This window comes from Ictalurus furcatus, chromosome 15, assembly GCF_023375685.1.
Source record: "Ictalurus furcatus strain D&B chromosome 15, Billie_1.0, whole genome shotgun sequence".
Lineage (NCBI taxonomy): Eukaryota > Metazoa > Chordata > Actinopteri > Siluriformes > Ictaluridae > Ictalurus > Ictalurus furcatus.
In genome coordinates this window covers 12,597,961-12,619,639 of record NC_071269.1, presented here as the reverse complement: position 1 = coordinate 12,619,639, position 21,679 = coordinate 12,597,961, and the positions used below count along the sequence as shown (strand labels likewise).

The 21,679-nt window shown below is 39.8% G+C and overlaps 1 protein-coding gene across 1 annotated transcript in view; it reads right to left on the bottom strand.

Annotated features, from left to right (window-relative positions):
- Nucleotides 1-20,960, bottom strand: part of oprl1 (opiate receptor-like 1) — a 54,199-nt gene extending 33,239 nt beyond the window's left edge. Inside the window, exon 1 of the mRNA XM_053644466.1 lies at nt 20,887-20,960. Coding sequence (XP_053500441.1) covers nt 20,887-20,945 — 59 coding nt within the window. The 5' untranslated portion in view covers nt 20,946-20,960. The remainder of the gene's footprint in view (nt 1-20,886) is intronic.
- Between the last annotated feature and the right edge of the window lie 719 nt (nt 20,961-21,679).

The following is a 21,679-nucleotide window of genomic DNA, read 5'->3' as shown; positions in this document are numbered from 1 at the left end:
AGCATATGGTTCTCTTTAGTTAATTTTTTGGAAACCAAATAGCATTATAGGAATGCTCTCGGTAGGTTCTGTTTTTTGTAATCAAAAACTAACCTTCCCTGAATGCTGCAGGAAGGTTTTTTTTGCAACTACCTAAAGAGATTCGATACAGAGCTTTAACTAATGGCTATTTTTAGATTTTATTTTTGTAATCAAAAACTAACCTTCCCAGAACATTGCAGGGAGGTTTTTTATTGTAACAACCTAAAAAGAACCTATACAGAATGTTCTCTAGAAATTATTTTTAGGTCAATTTTGAGAATTGACATTTCCTTCAAGCACTGGCAGATCCAGGGGTGGGGCCAGAGGGGCACTGGCCGGCCTCAGCTGAAATCTGATTGGCTCTTGAAGTGCCCCTGTGCTGAGTCAGTTCATTTGAAATTCAACTCACATAGTAATCACTTTAAACAGCTCTTTATATGCTTGAGAGCTGCTCTCCATTTTTTGATGCAATGACAACCCCTTCTGGATCCTTGGTGTCAGAGAGGTTGTTTTTTTCTTTCCATAGCGGAAAGAGTTGTGACGCGAGCTTCAAAATCAGGCGGAGAGCCGAAGAGATAGAGCAGCATTCGTCTCTGGCTCCTCTTCCAGATCCATACGGGATCCCCAGGACCTGAGACAGCTGGTTGCCTTGGCAGCGGGCAGCCCAGATCCACGAGGCTCTGAAACCCAGCTTCCTTCAGCCGAGAAGAGAGCGAGCCACGAGCGGAGCTGCATAACTGTAAGGCGTTCACAATGCGCAAAGTCAGACCTATCCAGAGCTGCCCTGGCATGCTCCATCCCTAGACACTTCACACAGAAAGTGTGTCCCCCATCCCCCTGTGATGAAACAGGAGCAAGGCATGACACTTCCTGAATTCTCTCTCACTCATACTTTTATCTCTTTTTTTTAAAGGGACAGAAATGTAAAGAGATTTTTCTTTCTTCTTTTTTGAAAGGATAAAGAGTAAATGAAGAGTCTTTTTGTGAGAGTTACACAAACGACCAACATGCAGTCTCGCTGAAGATAATACGGCTGATGGTGCAGTTCACAGGTGCCGTTTTTATATCACGCGACGCGCTTATTTGCCACGTCACCTGCTCACAGCAGGCCTATAAATAGGCATGATGTTACACAAGCTTCAGATACTGGTCACACGCGAGGGTGCTTCCCACAGCGTTAAGCTCATACAACGTTGAGTTCCTCTTAAAAAGGGAACACAATTTCTGCCACCATTTTCCTGCTACATGTTGTAGTTATCTTCATCAGCTTCACACCAGCTCCTACTGTGAAATATAATTTCACACTTTAAAATGTTTACTGCTTTATTTATGCAGGAGTTATTGAAGTTTTTAATGGCTGTGAGCTCAACTGTGCAGGCCTAAATGTAAAGTATCAAAAAGAGCTTTGCAAGAGTAAAAGTGAAAAAAGTGAAACTGTGACATAACCCACGAGAAGTGATTTGTAAAGAGCAAAACTAACATGAAATTGATATCCAAACAGCACTGATAATGCTGGCTGTTGTGTAAATAAATTGATTATTTTAATAGAAATTTATATTTAATGTATTACTATAGAGTTTACACCTTCCTTGCAAAACACGTAAAAAAAAAAAAAAAAGGGCAGCAGGACAGTGTGGATTTAAATGCTATTTAATGCTTATGCACTACTAAAAGACACATGCTTTCATTCTGAAATTCCCTTTACTGAGCCAAGTTTTTCACTTTACTGAGCCAGGTTTTTCGCTCTTACTTGTTATGGATAAAATATTCAATTCTGTTGTATTTAGTTTATATTTAAATAAAATAGCCTATTTGTGCTGAAGTGACATAAAATGACAAAAAAGTTCTCATTGATCAACAAGTCCATAGAACAAGTTCTACTTCTGAGTATAAGAGTGTATTCACTAGAAAACTGGCATTTATTAAACACGCATACAGTATGCACAGTGTACACAATGGATGTTAATAAGTCCTACAAATTCTAAATTGCTCTGCTTGTACACAGAGATGCTCATTTAAAACTCCTTTAAAAGGGATGGTTTTATGGTTACTAGACCCCAATTACATTTGAAAATCTGCAACTGCATGAAAATCCCTCATTATTGCTGTCTATTGCTGCTGTATTTAGAATTATAATGTATGAATGGATGCATGTAAGACAGGTGTCAATAGACTTAGAATGTTGTGGTGAACTGGGATGTTTGGATGCTGTCGCCCCCCTTCACATGTTGAACCAGGTTTGTTGATGGTGGAGTGGCTGGCTACCTTATGCCCCAGGGCACCCTCATGTCTGTGTTACCTTATGGCGCTCCCTTTTAGTTATGCTGTCATAGCTAGTCTTGCCGGAGTCCCTGCTTGCACTCACGCAAAGTACATTGTCCTTAACATTACGGGACAATAAGCATACCTAATAATCTTTCCCTCTCTCTTTCAGTCAAGGTACAAATGATACTCCTGAGATACCAGCTATTGCAAGTCACATGCTGCTGCTGAGGATGACCCCACATGGTGCAGCCTAAAGATCACTGAGATTAATTTGGACAGTACCACTTAAAAACCATAAAGATGGCTTTGGACCTCAATTCATATGAACAGTTATGCTATTATGGCTAGGACTGCAACTGCCACAAACAGTTTTGCACTCAAGTCTCCATCATTGAACAGTGGATAAGTTCAACAAAACAGACTTCATGTAAAAACTGTAATGCTTTTTCCTGTTTACACAATTGCACTATTTGACCATATAGTATTAGCACATTTGTAGAAGGGATTTATTTATTTATAATTGCATTATTCATTGTCACCCATTTAGGATGGGTTCCCTTTTGAGTCCGGTTCCTCTCAAGGTTTCTTCCTCATAGCGTTTCAAGGAGTTTTTCCTTGCCAATGTTGCCTCTGACTTACACATTGGGGATAAATTTATACATTTAAAATCTATATCCAGAATTTATATATTTTTCTAAAACTGATTTGGGACAATGTCCATTATTAAAAGTGCTATACAAATAAAACTGAACTGAATTGTCATTACATGTGTAAGACATGTAAGTCTTGGGAAATGTTTCCCAATTTCTTTTTGAAATGTGCCCATAGCTAAAAGCCTTAGAGTAGAAAGCACATGACTATGGGCAGGGATGATACATCTGTCTTACCTGTCTGCACCTTGTTGTGTGCACCATAGTCAGCAACTATTTATAGCCACAATAAATAAATATAGCAACAAACAGTGATCTGCAGGGGCCAAGCACTCCTCACAAATAGCACCTCTAGTGGCCAGTTCTTGCCAAGAAACATAGAACCATAAAGAGACCATACATGATTCAAGATTTTATTTGTCACATACACTATTTTTACATACACATACACTGAGTTTTTCTGGCACCCCTGTGGAGGGTGGGGGCATTGAACCTGAGTGGGCAATGTTCAAAGCCTCCATTGCTGAAGGTGCGGCGGAGAGCTGTGGTCTCAAGGTCTTAGGTGCCTCAAGGGGCGGTAAACCTCGAACATCGTGGTGGACACCGGTGGTCAGGGAAGCCGTCTGACTGAAGAAGGATGTGTTATCCCGGAGGACTCCGGAGGCAGTTGCAAGGTACCGACAGGTCCAAAGGGCTTCAGCCTCTGCTGTGAAAGAGGCAAAGCAGCAGGTGTGGGAGAAGTTCGGAGAGGACATGGAGAAGGACTTTCGGTCAGCACCAAGGTGTTTCTGGAAAACCATCCGCCACCTCAGGAGGGGGAAATGGGGAACCATCCAAGCTGTGTACAGTAAGGTTGTCCTCAATTGAGGAAGTAATTGCACGGTGACAGGAACACTTTGAGGAACTCCTGAATCCGACTAACATGCCCTCTATGGTAGAGGCAGAGGTGGAGGATGATGGGGGATCATCGTCAATTTCCCTGGTGGAGGTCACTGAGGTAGTCAAACAACTACACAGTGGCAAAGCCGCGGGGATTGATGAGATCCGTCCAGAAATTCTGAAAGCTCTGGGTGTGGAGGAGATGTCTTGGATGACACGCCTCTTTACTGTAACATTGTGTGGAAGTCGGGGACAGTGCCCAAGGAGTGGCAGACCGGGGTGGTGGTTCCCCTGTTCAAAAAGGGGACTATAGTGGTATCACACTTCTCAGCCTCCCTGGTAAAGTCTACTCCAGGGTGCTGGAACGGAGGGTTCGGCCAATAGTCGAACCTCGGATTGAAGAAGAACAATGCGGATTCCGTCCTGGTCATGGAACAACGGATCAGCTCTTTACTCTCGCAAGGATCTTGGAGGGGGCCTGGGAGTATGCCCATCCGGTCTACATGTGTTTTGTGGATTTGGAGAAGGCATATGACCGGGTCCCGAGGGGTTCACTGTGGGAGGTGCTGAGGGAGTATGGGGTGAGGGGTTCCCTTCTTAGGGTTATCCAATCACTGTACTACCAAAGCGAGAGCTGTGTCCGGATGCTCGGCAAAAAGTCAGACTCGTTCCAGGTGGGGGCTGGTCTCTGCCAGGGCTGCGCTTTGTCACCAATCCTGTTTGTGATATTCATGGACAGGATATCAAGGCGTAGTCATGGTGGGAAGGGGTTGTGGTTTGGTGACCTGATGATCTCATTGCTGCTTTTTGCAGATGATGTGGTCCTGATGGCGTCATCGGTCTGTGACCTCCAGCACTCACTGGATCGGTTCGCAGCTGAGTGTGAAGCGGCTGGGATGAGGATTAGCACCTCTAAATCTGAGGCCATGGTTCTCAGCAGGAAACCGATGGAGTGCCTAATCTGGGTGGGGAATGAGTACTTAACCCAAGTGAAGGAGTTCAAGTACCTCGGGGTCTTGTTCACGAGTGAGGGGACATGCAAGCGGGAGATTGGTCGGAGAATTGGAGCAGCAGGAGCAGTATTGCAATCGCTTTACCGCATCGTTGTGACGAAAAGAGAGCTGAGCCGGAAGGCAAAGCTCTCGATCTACCAGGCAATCTTTGTTCCTACCCTCACCTATGGTCATGAAGGCTGGGTAGTGACCGAAAGAACTAGATCACGGGTACAACCGGCCGAAATGGGTTTTCTCAGGAGAGTGGCTGGCCTCTCCCTTAGAGATAGGGTTAGAAGCTTGGTTATCCGAGAGGAACTCAGAGTAGAGCCGCTGCTCCTTTGCATTGAAAGGAGCCAGTTGAGGTGGTTCGGGCACCTGGTAAGGATGCCCCTGGGCGCCTCCCTAGGGAGGTGTTCCAGGCATGTCCAGCTGGGAGGAGACCTTGGGGAAGACCCAGGACCAGGTGGAGAGATTATATCTCCAAACTGGCCTGATAATGCCTCGGGATCCCCCAGTCAGAGCTGGTTAATGTGGCTTGGGAAAGGGAAGTTTGAGGTCCCCTGCTGGAGCTGCTGCCCCCGCAACCCGATAACGGATAAGCGGTTGAGGATGGATGGATGGATGGATGGATGGACTATTATATACAGTATACAACTTGCAGTAAAATGAAAACCTGGCCTTCTCCTCTTTAGACTGTGCATTAAATACTAAATCAAATAATAAAAATCAGAAATTAATAAGAAGAAACAATAAGAAATAACATAAGAAATATTAAATATAAATTTGTGTACAGGATTGTGCAAAAATGGATGTTCAAAAATTAGCATGGAATGTGAAGAAAATGGATATACAAAATATGTTGAATGTACAAAGTTCAAACTGCGGTGTGTGCAGTTTCAGGGTAATGCAGAGTGAACTGTAGAGCCCTTCTGGAATCCTAAGGGATCTTTATGGAGGACATGTCCATGTAGAGGAGTGTGATGGCCTGTGGGAAGAAGCATCTCCTGAGCCTCCCAGTTTTAGCCATCAGACTACGGAAGTGCTTGCCTGATTGCAGCAGGCTGAACAGACAGTTACCAGGGTGGGTGGAGTCTCTGATAATTTTAGCAACTCTTGTACTGCAGCACCTGGTGTAGATAGATGTGGTGTAGTAGTTGTGCAGAGAGTGGAGAGCAGACCTGAGATGTGCTCAGCTAAGCGCACCACTCTCTGCAGGCCTTTGAGGTCCTGATTTGAGCAGTTTCTGTACCACACTGAGATGCACTGAGAGTCAGTAAACTTTCTATAGCCCCAGTATAGAACATTTTCAGGATCACTGGGGAGACCCTGAATTTCCTCATCAGTCTCAGATAGTACAACCACTGTCTGCCATTGTTCACCTGAGCTTGAATGTGATGAGTCCAGGTCAGGTCCTCAGAGATATGTACTCCAAGGTACCTGAAGCTGCTCACTCTCTCCATGGGGGTCCCTCCGATGTCCAGTGGGGTGTAGTTCCACTGCTGCCTTTTACTGAAGTCCACAACCAGCTCCTTGGTTTTACTGACATGAACATACTTATCAGGTTTTTATGATAGCTTAATGCTATCTGTTTAAAATGCCTGTTGAAAGCTGAAAGTGACCATGTTTTTGATGTAGTTCAGTGATGATTAAAAATCCAGTTACAGATTAGTAGACCAATTTTCAACTCAACTGGACTTTTGGTTCCTTAGAGATAGCTAATTAAACTTAACTTCAACCTCAATGAATATAAATAGTGTCCCCAAAAATGTACATGCCTATAATGCACGTCAATAATGCGACTAAAACAGGAATACTCCACATGTTTTAATTTGATTTGTGTTTACTTTGAGTATGACTAGTCAGATTAAGGTAATCAATAATCGCTCTTTACATGGTAGTTTCTTAATCAGAGCATTGTCTTAATCGGGTTAATATCGGATTATTGTTGTCCATGTAAACATACTGAATGATCCAACGCATAGGAGTAAGTCCTAGTCCTAAAAGTAAGTGAAAGACTGATCTTCAGTTATCGGAAGTATTTGGTTGTGTTTATTGCTGCTAATGGTGGCACAACCAGATTTCACATTGGTGATTTTTTCTTCAATAAAAAAAATAAAAACTGTATTGTGTTTACTCAGGTTTCCTTTGTTTTATGTTATATTTCGTTTGAAGATCTAAAACTATTTAGTATGAGATATGCACAAAAACAGAAGAAATCAGTCCTGTCAAAAAATGTTTTTTCACATCACTGTACCATTCTACCTAATGCTTTACTTAAGTTCAACTTCACTTGAGCATTTTGTTCACTTGTAATTTTATGCAGAAGCAAGTTGTAATATTAGGTTTATGTTGTGTATATCTCTGATTAATCTCATATGTGTATAGGATGCTTTTGGATGAGTTAATTAACCCGCCAGTAAAGCGCTTCAGTTTACAGCTGTTAAATCATTCACTGCTCAGCTTCAGCTCACACATCTTAAGCGGCTCAATCCCTGACATTATTGACTATGACTGGATTATATGAAACACCAGAACTAATCTTTTTAGATTTTTTTTCTTCATAAAACATTGTTAGCGCATTGTTAATATATTGCATGTTCTTGTTCAGTGGTATGTTTTAATTAAAATCAGTTCTAGTGCTTACTACACATATTAAATTCATAAATTATACATTTGAATGTGCATTTTTCTCTTAAATTTAACGAATATTTGAAGTTTGAATATTCAAAGTTTGAATATTCTCAGAAGGGCTTTCTCAGAAGGCAATACTACACATATTTTTATGAACCAAAATAGGTTAGAAGAGGCCACTGCATCAGCAAATTTTAAATATTACACCTCCTTTCAGCATAAAGCAATATACAATGGGAAACGGAATAAAAATGGCTTGTGCCCAAGCAAAACACAGTGGATAAAAAAGTGTACACATCCCTGTTCAAATTTCAGATTCTTCTGATGTTAAAAATTAAGCTAAGATAAATCATCTCAGATCTATTTCCACATTTAATGTAATATAGCAACCAACAAAATTCAAGTGAAAAACAAATAGAAAAAAGAACAAACAATAATCTGGTTATAAATCTGAACACCTCTTAGCTAATACTTAAGCACCCTTTGCTTGTAATATAGCACTCTGTCATTTTGGGTAAGAGTCTACCAGCTTAGCACATCTAAGCTGAAGGTTATGGTAATTAATTTTGAACATGAGTTTCAATGTGATTGGTTAATTCTCAGCACAGTCACCTGCCCCATTATAAAACACGTTTAAATATATATATATATATATATATATATATATATATATATATATATATATATATATATTTGTTGGTTTTTGTTTTTGTTTTTTGTTTTTTTGCTTGGATTTTGTTGGTTGTTGTATCACACTAAAGGTGGAAAAAGGTGGTTTCATTATTTTAAATAAAAAAAAAACACTTTTAACAGTGGTTAGACTTTTTATATCTACTATAGCAGCAAAAATGTATTAACCACTACTGCATTGTGACAGGTCTTGGAGCAGTCTCAAAAGATGTTGTCACAGATCTGCACAGATCTCAAAGCATGTGTAAGACATAGAGGAGCGTGAGCTAGTGGATGGAGATTGACAATTACCAAATTAGGAGAAAATGGGGTAGCATCCCCAAATGCAACAAGCAAATACATTCAAATCAATGCAATGCAAAAAGTGAGGAAAAAAAAACAAGTAAAGAGTAAAAATCTAAACACAGGCAAACAGGCTAATGAAGACTGCACAGAGAACATATGTCAATTGTGAAGAGTGGCACATTTGCAAAATATACCAAAACTATTCTGCTATATATCTGGAGGTTGATCTCAGATGTAATTTAATAAGCTCTCTGTGAACACATTCTGTGAACACACCAAATGACTGAGGAATGTGTCAGTCACTCAGTCCCAACGTCTCCTGACTCAGTCTAATGAAGAGTTTTTATGAATATAACATGACAAGGCAAGCTGTTACAGGAAAATAATCAACACCAGGGTGGTTTGATGCAGCTTCACCTCACGTGAAGATGATTATTTTCCTATAACAGCATGTCCTGAAGTGTTTTATTCTTCTTTAATACATCTAAAGTCCCCTCTGAAATAATTGGAATGGCAAGGACAATTCATTTGTTTGTGCTATGCACCAAAGACATTTGGGTTTGAGATCAAATGATGGATATAAGACAAGAGTTTAAGATTTCCGAGTATTTACATCTAGATGTGTTAAACAACATAAAACATATAACCTTTTGTATTAGACCACCCAATTTTAGGTGAGCAAAATTATAGGTCATGAAGTAAATTAAAGTAAATAATGCTTAATATTTGGTTGCATATCCCTTGCAATAACTGCATGAAGCCTTATTAATTTCTTCTATTGTGGTGCTTTTCTAGGCTTTTACTGCAAACTTTATCAGTTGTTGTTTGTTTTGGGGGGGTTTCTCACTTCAGCCTCCTTTACAGGATGTGAAATGCATGCTCAATTGGGTTAAGGTCTGCTGACTGACCTTGCCAGTCTAAAACCTTACACTTTTTCTCCCTGATAAAGTGCTTTCTTGAGTTGGCAGTGTGTTTTGGATCATTGTCTTGCTGCCTGATAAAGTTCCTCTCAATAATTTGGATGCATTTCTCAGTAAATTGGCAGACAAAATATTCCTGTAAACGTCTGACTTAATTTTGCTGCAACCATCATGAGTTACTTGATCAGTAAAGATTGGTGAGCCTGTTCCAGAAGAAGCCATGCAAGCCCAAGGCATGACACTACCTCCACCAGGTTTCACAGATGTGCTTGTGTGTTTTGGAGTACAGACCTTTCTTCCCACTTTAACATTTCCATCACTTTGGCAGAGGTTAATCTTGGTTCCAGAACTTTTGTGGCTCATCTCTGTATTTCTTTTTGAATTCCAGTCTGGCTTTCTGATTCTTACTGCTGATTAGTGGTTTGCATCTTGTGGTAAGGCCTCTATATTTCTGCATTTGAGGTCTTCTTGAATAGTGGATTGTGATACCTTCACCTGTACCCCGTGGAGGTTGTTGGTGACGTCACTGACTGTTGTTTTTGAGGCTTTCTTCACAGCTCTCACAATGTTTCTGTCATCAGGCATTATTGTTTTCCTTGGCTGACCCATTAGAAGTTTGTTGCTCAGTATTCCATTGGTTTCTTTCTTTTTCAAGACATTCCAAATTGTTGTATTGTCATTTAAACAATCTATTTTATGTAGTTTAACACATCTATATATAAATACCAGGAAATAAAAGATGAAATTGTAAATTATCTTCTCACATTCCTCTTTTGCTCTTAAACCCAAATGTCTTCAGTCTGCAGCGCAAAAAAAAACACAAAAAAAAAAACAATTAATTGGTCTTGCCATTCCAATAGTTTCTGAGGGGACTGCATTTGCATTTTTTATTTATTTAAAAACAACATATCATTTAACAATGTATAGTTAATATAGTTTATAATTATAATTTATTGTTGTGGAACATCCCCAGCACAAGGTAGTTACAGTCATCACTTGTATTATAGCAGCAATAAACAGTCATTCCCCTCACTGTCCCCTCACAAAAAATGCAGCTTACTCAAAAAGCAGAAATCAAAAATCCACTGTAGTGAAGACTCTTCTGTGATGAAAAACTGATCAATACAGAGTTCTGATCTCAGCGCTGAGGTCAGGGGGCCTTCAATTGCTGATTTGAAGCAGGATACGTGAAAAGATAAAGCAAGGCATCAGTGACATGGTAAAGTGAAATCGTTGATACGTGGCAATAATTTGTATGGTCCAGTATACCGATGGTTGAGTTTATGACAACCAAGGCTGAAGGGGACGTCCTTGGTAGAGAGCCATACTCAGGGTTGATACACTTATGTGTCAGTTCTGCCTCAGTCAGCAAACTCCTTGTTGCTATGAGTTACCTGTTCGGTGTGCTCAAGAATTGCGTCCCACACTTGTTCGTTCCACCTGGACCACTCATCCTCTGTAGGAAGATCTGATGGGCTGGTATCTGAGGGGAATAGTGAGGGTTGGTAAACGAGTACACATTGGAAAGGGATGAGCTGAGACAAGGTGCTGTTCTAGACAATGTCTTGTATGTAAGTGTCAATGCCTTGATTTTGATGCAGGTGGCTACAGGAAGCCAGTGGAAGGAGACAAAGAGGGGTGTGATATGGGTCTTTTTGGGCTGGTTGAAAATCAGGCACACTGCTTAATTCTGAATGATCTGAAGGGATTTGATTGAATTGGAGCTGGTTGGGAGGCCCAGGAGTAGTGTGTTGCAGTAGACCAGTTTTGAGATAACAAGAGCCTGGACTAGTAGTTGTGTTACATGATCAGTAAGATATGGTTTGATTTTATTGATGTTATTCAAAATGCATCTACTGGACCCTGCAGTTGTTGAAATGTAGTCTGTAAAGTTCAAGTGGTCATCCCAAGGTTGGCTGTCCTGGTTGGCTTGAGTGTGGTTGAGCCTAGCTGTAGGGTGAGGTTGTTGTTGACTGAGGGGCAGGGAGAGATGACAAGATGCTCCATTTTTTGCCAAGTTGAGCTTAAGGTGGCATTCCTTTATCTAGTCCAAGATGTCAGACAGGCATGCATAGATGTGTGCTGAGATCAATGGATCTTCAGGCTTGAAGGAAAAATAGAGCTGAGTGTCATCAGCATAGTAGTGATATGAGAAACCATGAGACTCAATCACAGGCCCAAATAATGTAGGTGGAACATGTCAAAGTAACATTCACATGAAAGCCAGGACCCAAGCTTTCCCAGCATAACATTCCCCGAGCATCACACTGTCAACGCTGGCTTGCATTCTTCCCATAGTTAATCCTGGTACCATATCTTCCTAGGGTAAGCAACGCACATGCACCCGGCCATCCACATGATGTAAAAGAAAAAATGATTCATCAGACTAGGCCACCTTCCTCCATTACTCCATGGTCCAGTTCCAATGCTCAAATATATAAATAATTGGGGGGGGGGGTTTAAAATTGTTTGGAGATAGCCTTATAACCTTTCCCAGATTGATGAGCAGCAACAGTTGCTTCTCAGAGGTCATAAATGATGTCCTTTCTTCTTGGTATGATGGTGTAACATACCTGAGTGCCCCAGAACACCAAAGTGCCAAAAGCTCTGCTTCTATAGAGATAGTCACACTTCTTGATGATTTAATTAGTCTTGTGGATCATTAGTAATCTCTGGCTGCTAATTCCTCTCTTAATGATTGTGGAAATAAGAAGGGTGTACTTTTTTTTCTCACCTGGTTTCTGAATGTTGGGTTACCTTTTGGGGGAAAATGACTACATATTGAAATCCTCTGTGTTTTTTGTTGTCACCTGAGGTACTTTGTTTGATAAATAAAACAGACTTGAAGGAGGGTATACTTTCATTTTCCCATGACTGTAATATAAGTACAAATACACATGATATTATAAACAGAAACCCAACATAATCTTGTTAGTATAGTCTAATGCATTTTCTATTTTGAAACATGAATAGGGTCTACCTAACCTTGGGTTAATGTAATTTTTAGAAAGGCCTCAAAGAGCTTGAGATTTGGATAACACAGTGACAGTTAAGTTCAAGTTAGTGCAATTGGTTGTGATACCCTGGTGAGAGCAGCAGTATTGTGAGCTCTTGTACAGCAGACATTTATAGATGCAACAGATGCACCATTATCATCTCTGGCAGAAACCTTCATATATCCACAAATTTCATTTCAGACATAAAACCATAAACAAACCTGGCTCTGAAGTCCAATTAAAGTTATTTCATGAAGCTGTCAATTAAAGTGAAATAAATGCACTATCCTGCATGAACTACGTAATTAGCCACATTAAAATTTGCTAAAGCTGGTTCTGTCGCCACTGTCATTTTCCACTTCAACTGTATATAATGGACATGTTTTCACTCTTTCTACTTTCTTTGTATTGCAAGAACAGCTGTCTGGCTCAGGCACATATTTTAATACAGGCGCAGTTCTCTGCTGTGTCTAGTCAGCGGTGCAATACAAAACCAGATATCTTTCCAAAAAGAATTTGGCTAATTACATTCTTTATGACCTTGAGGCATGAACAGCACTTACAGAAGGAGGCCCATAAAATGGTTAAAATTGCAAATATTTTGGTTTGTTTAAAACAACTGATAAGAAAAATAATCCAATAAAAACCTAAGTATAAAACCAGAATTAATCCAAAAGTTATCAGATTTAGCTGCATGTTTTTTTAATCAAATACAGGGATAGATAAATATCACCTTATTGATGAAATTGCTATTAAGACCTTATTGAATTTGTTAAACAAACTACTCAAATAAATACTATTGTTTCTAATAAAAACATGCAATCACTTTTTACCAGGTTTTAATGGGTTTGACAAAATGGCCTCCTTTAACGGAAGAAGTGTAAAGACAGTGAAAACACAGAACAGGCTTAATGATCTCTGGCTCACCCTCCAGTTTCATGCAATGAGGCTTTCTTTTAGAAACCAGCAATTAAATGTACCTATTAAAGCTTGTTAATCTAGTAGAAGCATTATTAACTGCTCCCACTGCAAATCCTGTCCATACTGCTTATGTGGCATACTCCATCAATAATCTTATGTAACCATTGACACCAAGTCTGCCCCACACTCATCCTACAGACACCACCCCACCCCCACCCCTGCCTACCACTTAATTGGCAGCAGGCGTTTGATAATGAAGGGATCACCGTATGAGCAGAACAGATCATCATCATCATCATCATCTATACAGAAGGCAAGACTGTGATCATAGCTAGGTCACCATAAGCAAGTGATCTCATCACTCATGTTACAACAGAAGTAATTTCTTTTGTTCTTCTTTCAGAAGCTAAGTCACAAATACATGAAAGCAAACCTCTTCACCAGGTTCAATCAAATCAGGGCAGATTTTATACTGATAAACAGAACACAGAAAAATATGTAAATATGCATTCATTATGTTTTAATTATCATAATACACATACAGCAGTGCTTGAAAGTTTGTGAACCCTTTAGAATTTTCTATATATCTGCGTAAATATGACCTAAAACATAATCAGAGTAGACAGAGATCTGCAACAACTAATCGATAAAATCAATAGTAATCGATTATGAAAATTGTTGTCAATGAATCTCATTATCGATTACTAGGTCTACGCATGGCACGTTTACTCATTGTGTTAGTTCTGTTCCCAAAAAGATGCATCGGAGTGTACAGATCAAAATTGTGTCCCAAATGACTTACTATACACTTACACTATGCATTACGTACTCTACCATCTAGTGTATGAATTTTAGAAGGGTAGTATTATCTCAAATGGAACACTAGCATTTTTTACTAATCAGAAATATAAGCCGTTTCCCAGCCGTGTCTGTCATTATCGTCTTGTTCTAAGGAGACACCCTTAGAGTGTGACCCTAGGCTAGAAACTGGGGACACTCAAATTCTCAGAGCACGTAGGCATCACCGCGTGTCACTGATTATTCTCAGAGTTTTCGTCCTTGGACGAAACCCCAAACGTCTCAGCCACCACTGAATGGTCTCCTGTGCAACAGGCCCATAAGCGCCAATAGTCTCCCAAGATCCAGGTTTATCTTGCTCAGTGTTAATGGAATTGACCCTACGCATGTTGGGGATAGAAACGCCCTCATCGTAGTAAAATCCTTATAACCCCTAGAAAAGTTGTCCACTGCACTGGGGAAAGTATACTTTTCTGAGGTTCAACCTGAGCCCCAAGCTCTTCATTGGGTCGAGAACAACATCTCGATGTTGAACCGCCAGTTCCCTGGATCACGCTAGAATTAACCAGTCATCCAGGTAGTTTAGTACATGGAAGCCCTGGAGTCACAATGGAGCCAGAGTGACATCCATGCACTTTGTGAAGGTGTGAGGGGATAAAGCTAGCTGTATTTCTATGTGGAAATATGCACCTTTTAGATCTATCGTCACAAACCAGTCCTCAAACTGAATCTGTGGAACGATAAGTTTGGGCTTCAACATCTTAAACCTGTATGTCCGAAGAGTACAGTTCAGATGACACAGATCTAAAATTGGCCGCATACTCCTATTTTTTGCGGACCAGGAAATAACGGTTGTAAAAACCTCAAGCAACCTCAAACAAGCAAGAGTACTACCGCATAGGCCTTGCCCACCAATGCCACAGTGGCCTTACACAGTGGCTTGGATGGCAAAGCCGGCCCTCCTAATTACCTGCCATCGATGGGGAGGGGTAGCTCGCGTGCGCCTCCTCCACCTTCAGCATAGCTAAATAGCCATGCCGTTCATTCCCCACAATGGCCGTATAATCCAACATCGTAGGGCTATAAATACGGCTTATGCATGGTTTTCCCCCAGAAGCCTGATATTTTGTCTTCTGACTTTTGACTTCTGACTTTTGACTTCTGGAAGAAAGGGGAGTTTCTGCAGTGTGAGGGATTTACTTTCACTGGGGAGAAAAAGGCTCATCCAGCCTTAGTAATCACTTCAAGCAGCTCTTTATATGCTGCTCTCAGTTTTTAGCACATCCTTCTGGCTGCTCGGAGTCAGAGAGGAATCATTACTATTATTTTTGTGTGTGTGTGTGTGTGTGTGTGTGTGTGCGTGTTTCCCCCTTTTGGATTTCCATAGCAGAAGGAGGAGTCATGACGCAAGTTCCAAAATCCAGCGGAGAGCCGAATCCGGAAGACAGAGCAAGAGATAGAGCAGCGCTCGTGTCTGGCTCCCCTTCTGGATCCATAAGAGATCCCCCGAACCTGAGATGGCTAGCTGCCTCGGCAGCAGCTGGCCCAGATCCACGAGGCTCTGAAACCCAACTCCTTTAGGCTTCCGAGAAGCCGAGCTGCTTAATGTAGGCATTACCATGCGCAGCCTCTCGAGGCTTCCATCGCATGCTACCTCCCTAGACACTTCACCCAGAAAGTGTGCACTATTCCCCGTCCACTTCCTCAATTCTCTCACTCATATGTTTCTCTCTCGCTCATTACTTTTTTTTTTTTTTGCTCTTTTTTAAAGGGATAGAATAGTTCTGAGATTTTGAGAAAAGATAGCAAGGAAATGAAGCGTCTTTTTGTTTTTTACACAAACAACTGACATGCAGTTTTTCGCTGAAGATAATAAAGGCTGATGGCGCGGTTCACAGGTGCCATATTTATATCAGGCGACACGCTTAATTGCCACGTCACCTGATCATGGCAGGCCTATAAATAGGCATGATTTTACACAAGCTTCAGATGCCGGTCACGCGCGAGAGGCGCTCTCCATTATGCTAAACGCAACGTCAAAGTTCACTTTGAAAGGGAACACATTGTCAACACATTATTTGATGTTTTACTTCGTGATTTTAATTTACTTTTGAAAATATACACTCATTTTAAATCTGATGACTGCAACACATTCCAAAAAAAGTTGGGACAGTCGACTGTTTACCACTATGTAACATCACCTTTTCTTTTAATAACACTTATTAAGCATTTGTTAACTGAAGACACCAGGTGGTTAAGTATAGCAAGTGGAATTTTATGCATTTCTTCAGCTGCGCAACTGTACAGGGCCTTTGTTGCCTTATTTGCACTTCATAATGCACCAAACATTCTCAATTGGAGACAGGTCAGGACCGCAGACAGGCCATACTTGCACCCACACTCTCTGCTTATGCAACCATGCGCTTTCTCTGGTGAAGAAAATCACTGTGAAATCACTTGGCCAGATCAATAACACCCTCCAGGAGGCAGGCGTATCTGTGTGAACAATCAAGAGATGTCTTCACCAGAGTTTTCCAGAAGATGTAAACCGCTGATAAGCCTCAAAAACAGGAAGACCAGATTAGCCAAAAATATTTTATTAAAAAAAAGAAAAAAAGCTTTACCATTGTGGAATAACTTCCTATAGACAGATAAGACAAAAAGATCAGCTTTGTAACAGAAGAGTATGGAGAAGGGTAGGAACTACTGAAGTGAACCACTTCATTTTATGGCGTGGTCATGTATGGCTGCCAATGGAACTGGCTCCCTTGTATTTATTGATGATGTGACAAAAGCAGCAAGATGAATTCTGAAGAATATAGGGCTACATTATCTGCTCAGATTCAGCCAAATGCTTCAAACCCATTGGTCGGTTTTTCACAAATGCAGACAGATGACCCGAAGCATACTTTTAAAAGCAACCCAATACTTATATATGGCAAACAAGTGGAATGTTCTGCAATAGCCAAGTAATTCACCTGAACAGAATCCAATTGAACATGCATTTCACTTGCTGAAGGCAATCCTGAAGGCAAAATGTCCTTGAAGGCAAGAACAAGCAGGAACTGAAGATACTGTAGTAAAGGCCTTACAGAGCATCGCCAGGGAAGAAACCCAGCATCTGGTATTGTTTATGGCTTTCAGACTTCAGGCAGTCATTGACTGCAAAGGATGTGCAAATAATTATTAAAAATGGCAATTGGAGTTATGATTATGTTAGTTTGAGCCTACAATCCACACTGCCAAAAATAACTCATGCTGAAACTGTTTACATTAAAAGACATTGGATCATGGAGACGACACAATAGTCCATTAGTAAGAAAAATATCTTACCCAATCCCTAGAAATCTCACTTCACCTTCCACCCACAAAGAATGCACCTTGGATCATACTTAATCATCTGCACCTCTCTGATATGAGTGTTTAGGATTCTCAACTCAAATTTAGGAAAAAACAAAAAACAGTGACAAGATTCCAGTGGCATTTTAATCAGAAAGTTCTGGTGATACGGGATACACCTTTCAGGAATGAGGAATGCATCATGCAGCATATGTGCCATTCTGCTCTGGACAGAAACCACCAATATGGAAATGGAATATATTGTAATAAAATTATATTATATAAATAATTTTATATATATATATATATATATATATATATATATATATATATATATATATATATATATATATATATAATTATAACAAACCATGATATGTTAACAACTGTTAGGAACCTATATACATTTGCATTAGCATCTGAATTAAATATAGCAGTTACTAAAGATGAATGAGTGAATATAGCATAATTTCAAAATGAAGCAAATGGTACTTATTTTAAGTATATTTTAAATGTACACAAAATATGCTCACACCAATGCTTGACTTAGTTTTAAATAATGTATTCCTGAATAATAAGCAAAATGCTGATTTATCATCATCATCATGATTAGCTTCAGTAACTGCATTATCCTGATCAAGATAGTAGTCAATCCTGAACCTATACTGGGTACATGCTACTACTATATGCACACTATTCTGTCTACCAATAGCAGTTGACATCTAAATGACAAGTGGAAAGTTGATAAATGAAGGCTTTCATTTAACTAGTTCACTAGCTGCAAGAAGTGTTCCCTGATTCACTGACGCTCAAGAAAACAACACAACACATTAAGAGCGAGGGAGTTATAAACCTTTGAACAGGTTGTTTGGTGTAAATTGTTATTATTTTGCATTCTGGGAAACGTAAATATCTTATGTAGCTTCTGAAGGGCAGTACTAAATGTAAAAATAATAAACAAAATTATAACAAATTACACCAATCATCCTGTTCTAAGGTTTACATCCCCTGGCTCTTAATGTAGTGTGTTACCTTCTAGCATCAGTGAATGTTTGCACCTTTTGTAATAGCTTTGTATGAATCCCTCAATTATCCAAATTGTGAAAAGATGGATCTGAACATCATATAGCCACTGTTGGAAAGGGCTCAAATATGCTGAAGATGCTGGAAAAGCAAATAATGTGCAGGACCTGGTGGATTTTTTTGAAGAACAGTGAACAGTTTAACTGTTCAGGACAAACAGTGCATTCATGAACAGCAATCACAAAACATAAAAGCAGTCATTGACTACGTTTACATGGACAGCAGTAATCTAATTATTGACCTTAATCTGAGTAAGGTAATAATGTGATTAAGGTGTTTACACGAGTCGCTTTTAGAATACTCCTGTCATGTTCCCGTTTTACATGTTTTAGAACATAATTAGATTAACAGCCCGCGTCATTACGTCACCGCGCCACGCCGTCCGACGTCCCTCAGAATTTCACTTATCAACATACAGTTCGTCTTCGTTATGGTACCGTATACAGTTTTGGCTGTTTTTATTATTATTTTTTTTACGAACGCTTTAAGTGCAGTTAATTATTTGTCATGCTGTACGTGCTATTAGACGACTGCTTGAAGCGGTGGGTGTGTCCCAAATCGCATAGTTACCGTCTATATAGTAGCCGAGATACATGTATTTTTCCCCACTACAGGCCTATAGTAGGAAAGTATGCGATTTGGGACGCGGCCGAACTCTCTTGTTCGCCGTAAAACGTAAAACTGCCGTGTGTGATCGTGTCCTGTCGCAAAATGCGGTGAAAACTCCTACACGACGTTCATAATGTGATTAAGGTGTTTACATGTCACTACTACACGTCCATAATGCGACTAAAACAGGAGTACTCCACATGTCTTAATTAGATTATTGCTTACTTCGATTATGACCTTAATTAGATTAAGGTAAGTAAAAATTGCTGTTTACATGGTAGTTTCTTAATTAGAGTATGGTCTTAATCGGATTAAGAGTGGATTATTGTTGTCCATATAAACGCAGCTATTGATCATCCATTTAACAAAACACAGTATTAAGAATGAAGTATATGTAAACTTTTGAACTGATTCATTTATGTAAATTCAGTTATTATTGTGTCTATATGTAAACATCTGTTATGTGAAATAGTTCATTTAGGGCAGTACAAAATAAAAAAAACAAAATGCAATTTTAATGATCCCTCTTATTTTTTTAATTATTAACATTTTGCAGATGAGCACAACTGTAGATTTTGTTTACTCGCAAGTTTTTGATTTATTGTTGAACCAAAAACTTCCAATAAACTGTCAACTCGTGCATTTACATACGTCAAATATTATGACTGTGTAACAACTTGTAGCAGCCCTGTTTTAGAATTATAAAAAGACTTAAATGTGATTTGTTGAAATCCATCATAAGAAAACTGCATATGTCCATGTTTGCTGGGTACAATACACGAGTGCATTTTGAATTAGAAAATGCAGTTACCTTATTTCTAAGTGTCTAAATTCTCATTTATTTTGCATGATAATACCAATTAATTTTTTTGGAGATACATGTTTTTCATCAGACAACAAAGATATGCAAAAATTATCATGGAGAGGGAAAGGTAGCACAGAACCACTCAAGACAAGTTTACTAAATGTGTACAAAAGGACCAATGCCTGTATAAGCAAAAACTTCAAGGCAGGTTAAAGAAGTATCAGCCTTCAACCAAACAGACAAATGTTGAGTGGGATGGGGGGGGATCGGGCTGTTTGTTGATGAATCATTCATACCTCATTGATAACCACACAAACAACTAATTGTTACTCTTGCACTACATAACAGCACACATGGTCAGATAAGAAGTAATAGGGTGTGTAGGCATGTACTGCTTGTGACAAGTGAAAAAAAAATATTATTAAGGAAGAAGTAATAGAGGAAGAGACAGAGAGAGGGGGTAAATAACTAAAATTAGGACAGGTTAATCACAAACCACAGTCTATGTTCCTGCTAAAAATCAGTATATAAATAAACTGAACGAAATGGTAAACAAAATGATCAGACAAGGCCTAGATAGAAAGGAAGCAGTTTCTGAATTACCACTCCTAATGCAACATCGTAGCAAAGTACATTTTTAGAAAACATCAGTAAGATAAGAAAAACTAAAAAAAAAAGTATTCATTAATGTATCTGAGTAATAACGAAGCTGAAAACTAATTTACCAGCTGGCAAAGATGGTATACCAGCTTCACAAGCTCGGTATGTGTTTTGAAAGCTGGTAGCTGGACAGACCAAGCTGTTTTTTTTTTTGTTTGTTTGTTTTTTGTTTTTTTTTCTCAGCAGTGATAGAATTTGTGGCTTACATATCAAATCCAACAAAATGAATTCCTTACACGAATCCCCAATAAGTTTACGTTGGATCGTGTCAACAATTGTTTTCTGCCAACCATTTCAAACAATTATTCATTAGCCATGTGGATACACAGATGGGCTTACCTGATAATGACATACATCACCAAGCAGTTTCCTACGAGTCCCACCATGCACACGATCATGTAGACCAGTGCAATGGTGATCTTCACGCTGCGAGGAAACAGGTCGCCTTCGTCGCTGAACTCACTGGAGTTGTTTTGAATCAGCGACTCGTTATAAAGGCGACTATCCCCAAAGCCCAACGAATCATTTATGGACTGCATTTGGTGACGCCTGTGGGTTAAGAGTGAAACAAGAGGGCTCTGATATACACCTTTACCGTATATAACGTTTGATTTTAGCCGAATAAAACCATTCGTTCAGCAGGCTCAGGCATTTCGCTGTAGTCGATTTATAAAAGGCGTCAGTAGGAAAACAGTACTGCAATACATGAACATGCACTGTAACTAATATGACTGGAACCAAATGCTCACAATACACCATTCCAAGTAATCATTTCTGAGATCGCTTTCCAGAGGAATGTCGCTACAGTGAGACATTCTAATAGCAGGTTACATACCGTAAAGCAAGAAGAAATTTCTAAATCCGTAGGGTCTCTTGAAGACGACTACAAATACGTAGGTTCATACGAATGCATCTGAATCCAAGAAAGAATGGTAGCTGATATCATTCACTGAACCTCATGCGGTTTTCAGCAGTTTGTTTTCCGAAGAGCAATTTAGCGGAAAGCAATACTGAGAGCACTGCATACATCTCAAGGATGAGAGCAGCAGTGTGGGTTTTTTTTCACCCTCTCTCGCGCGAAGGGGAGGTGCGGTAATGGGTTTTTGCCTCTTCTTGCGAATCTCTAGTCGCG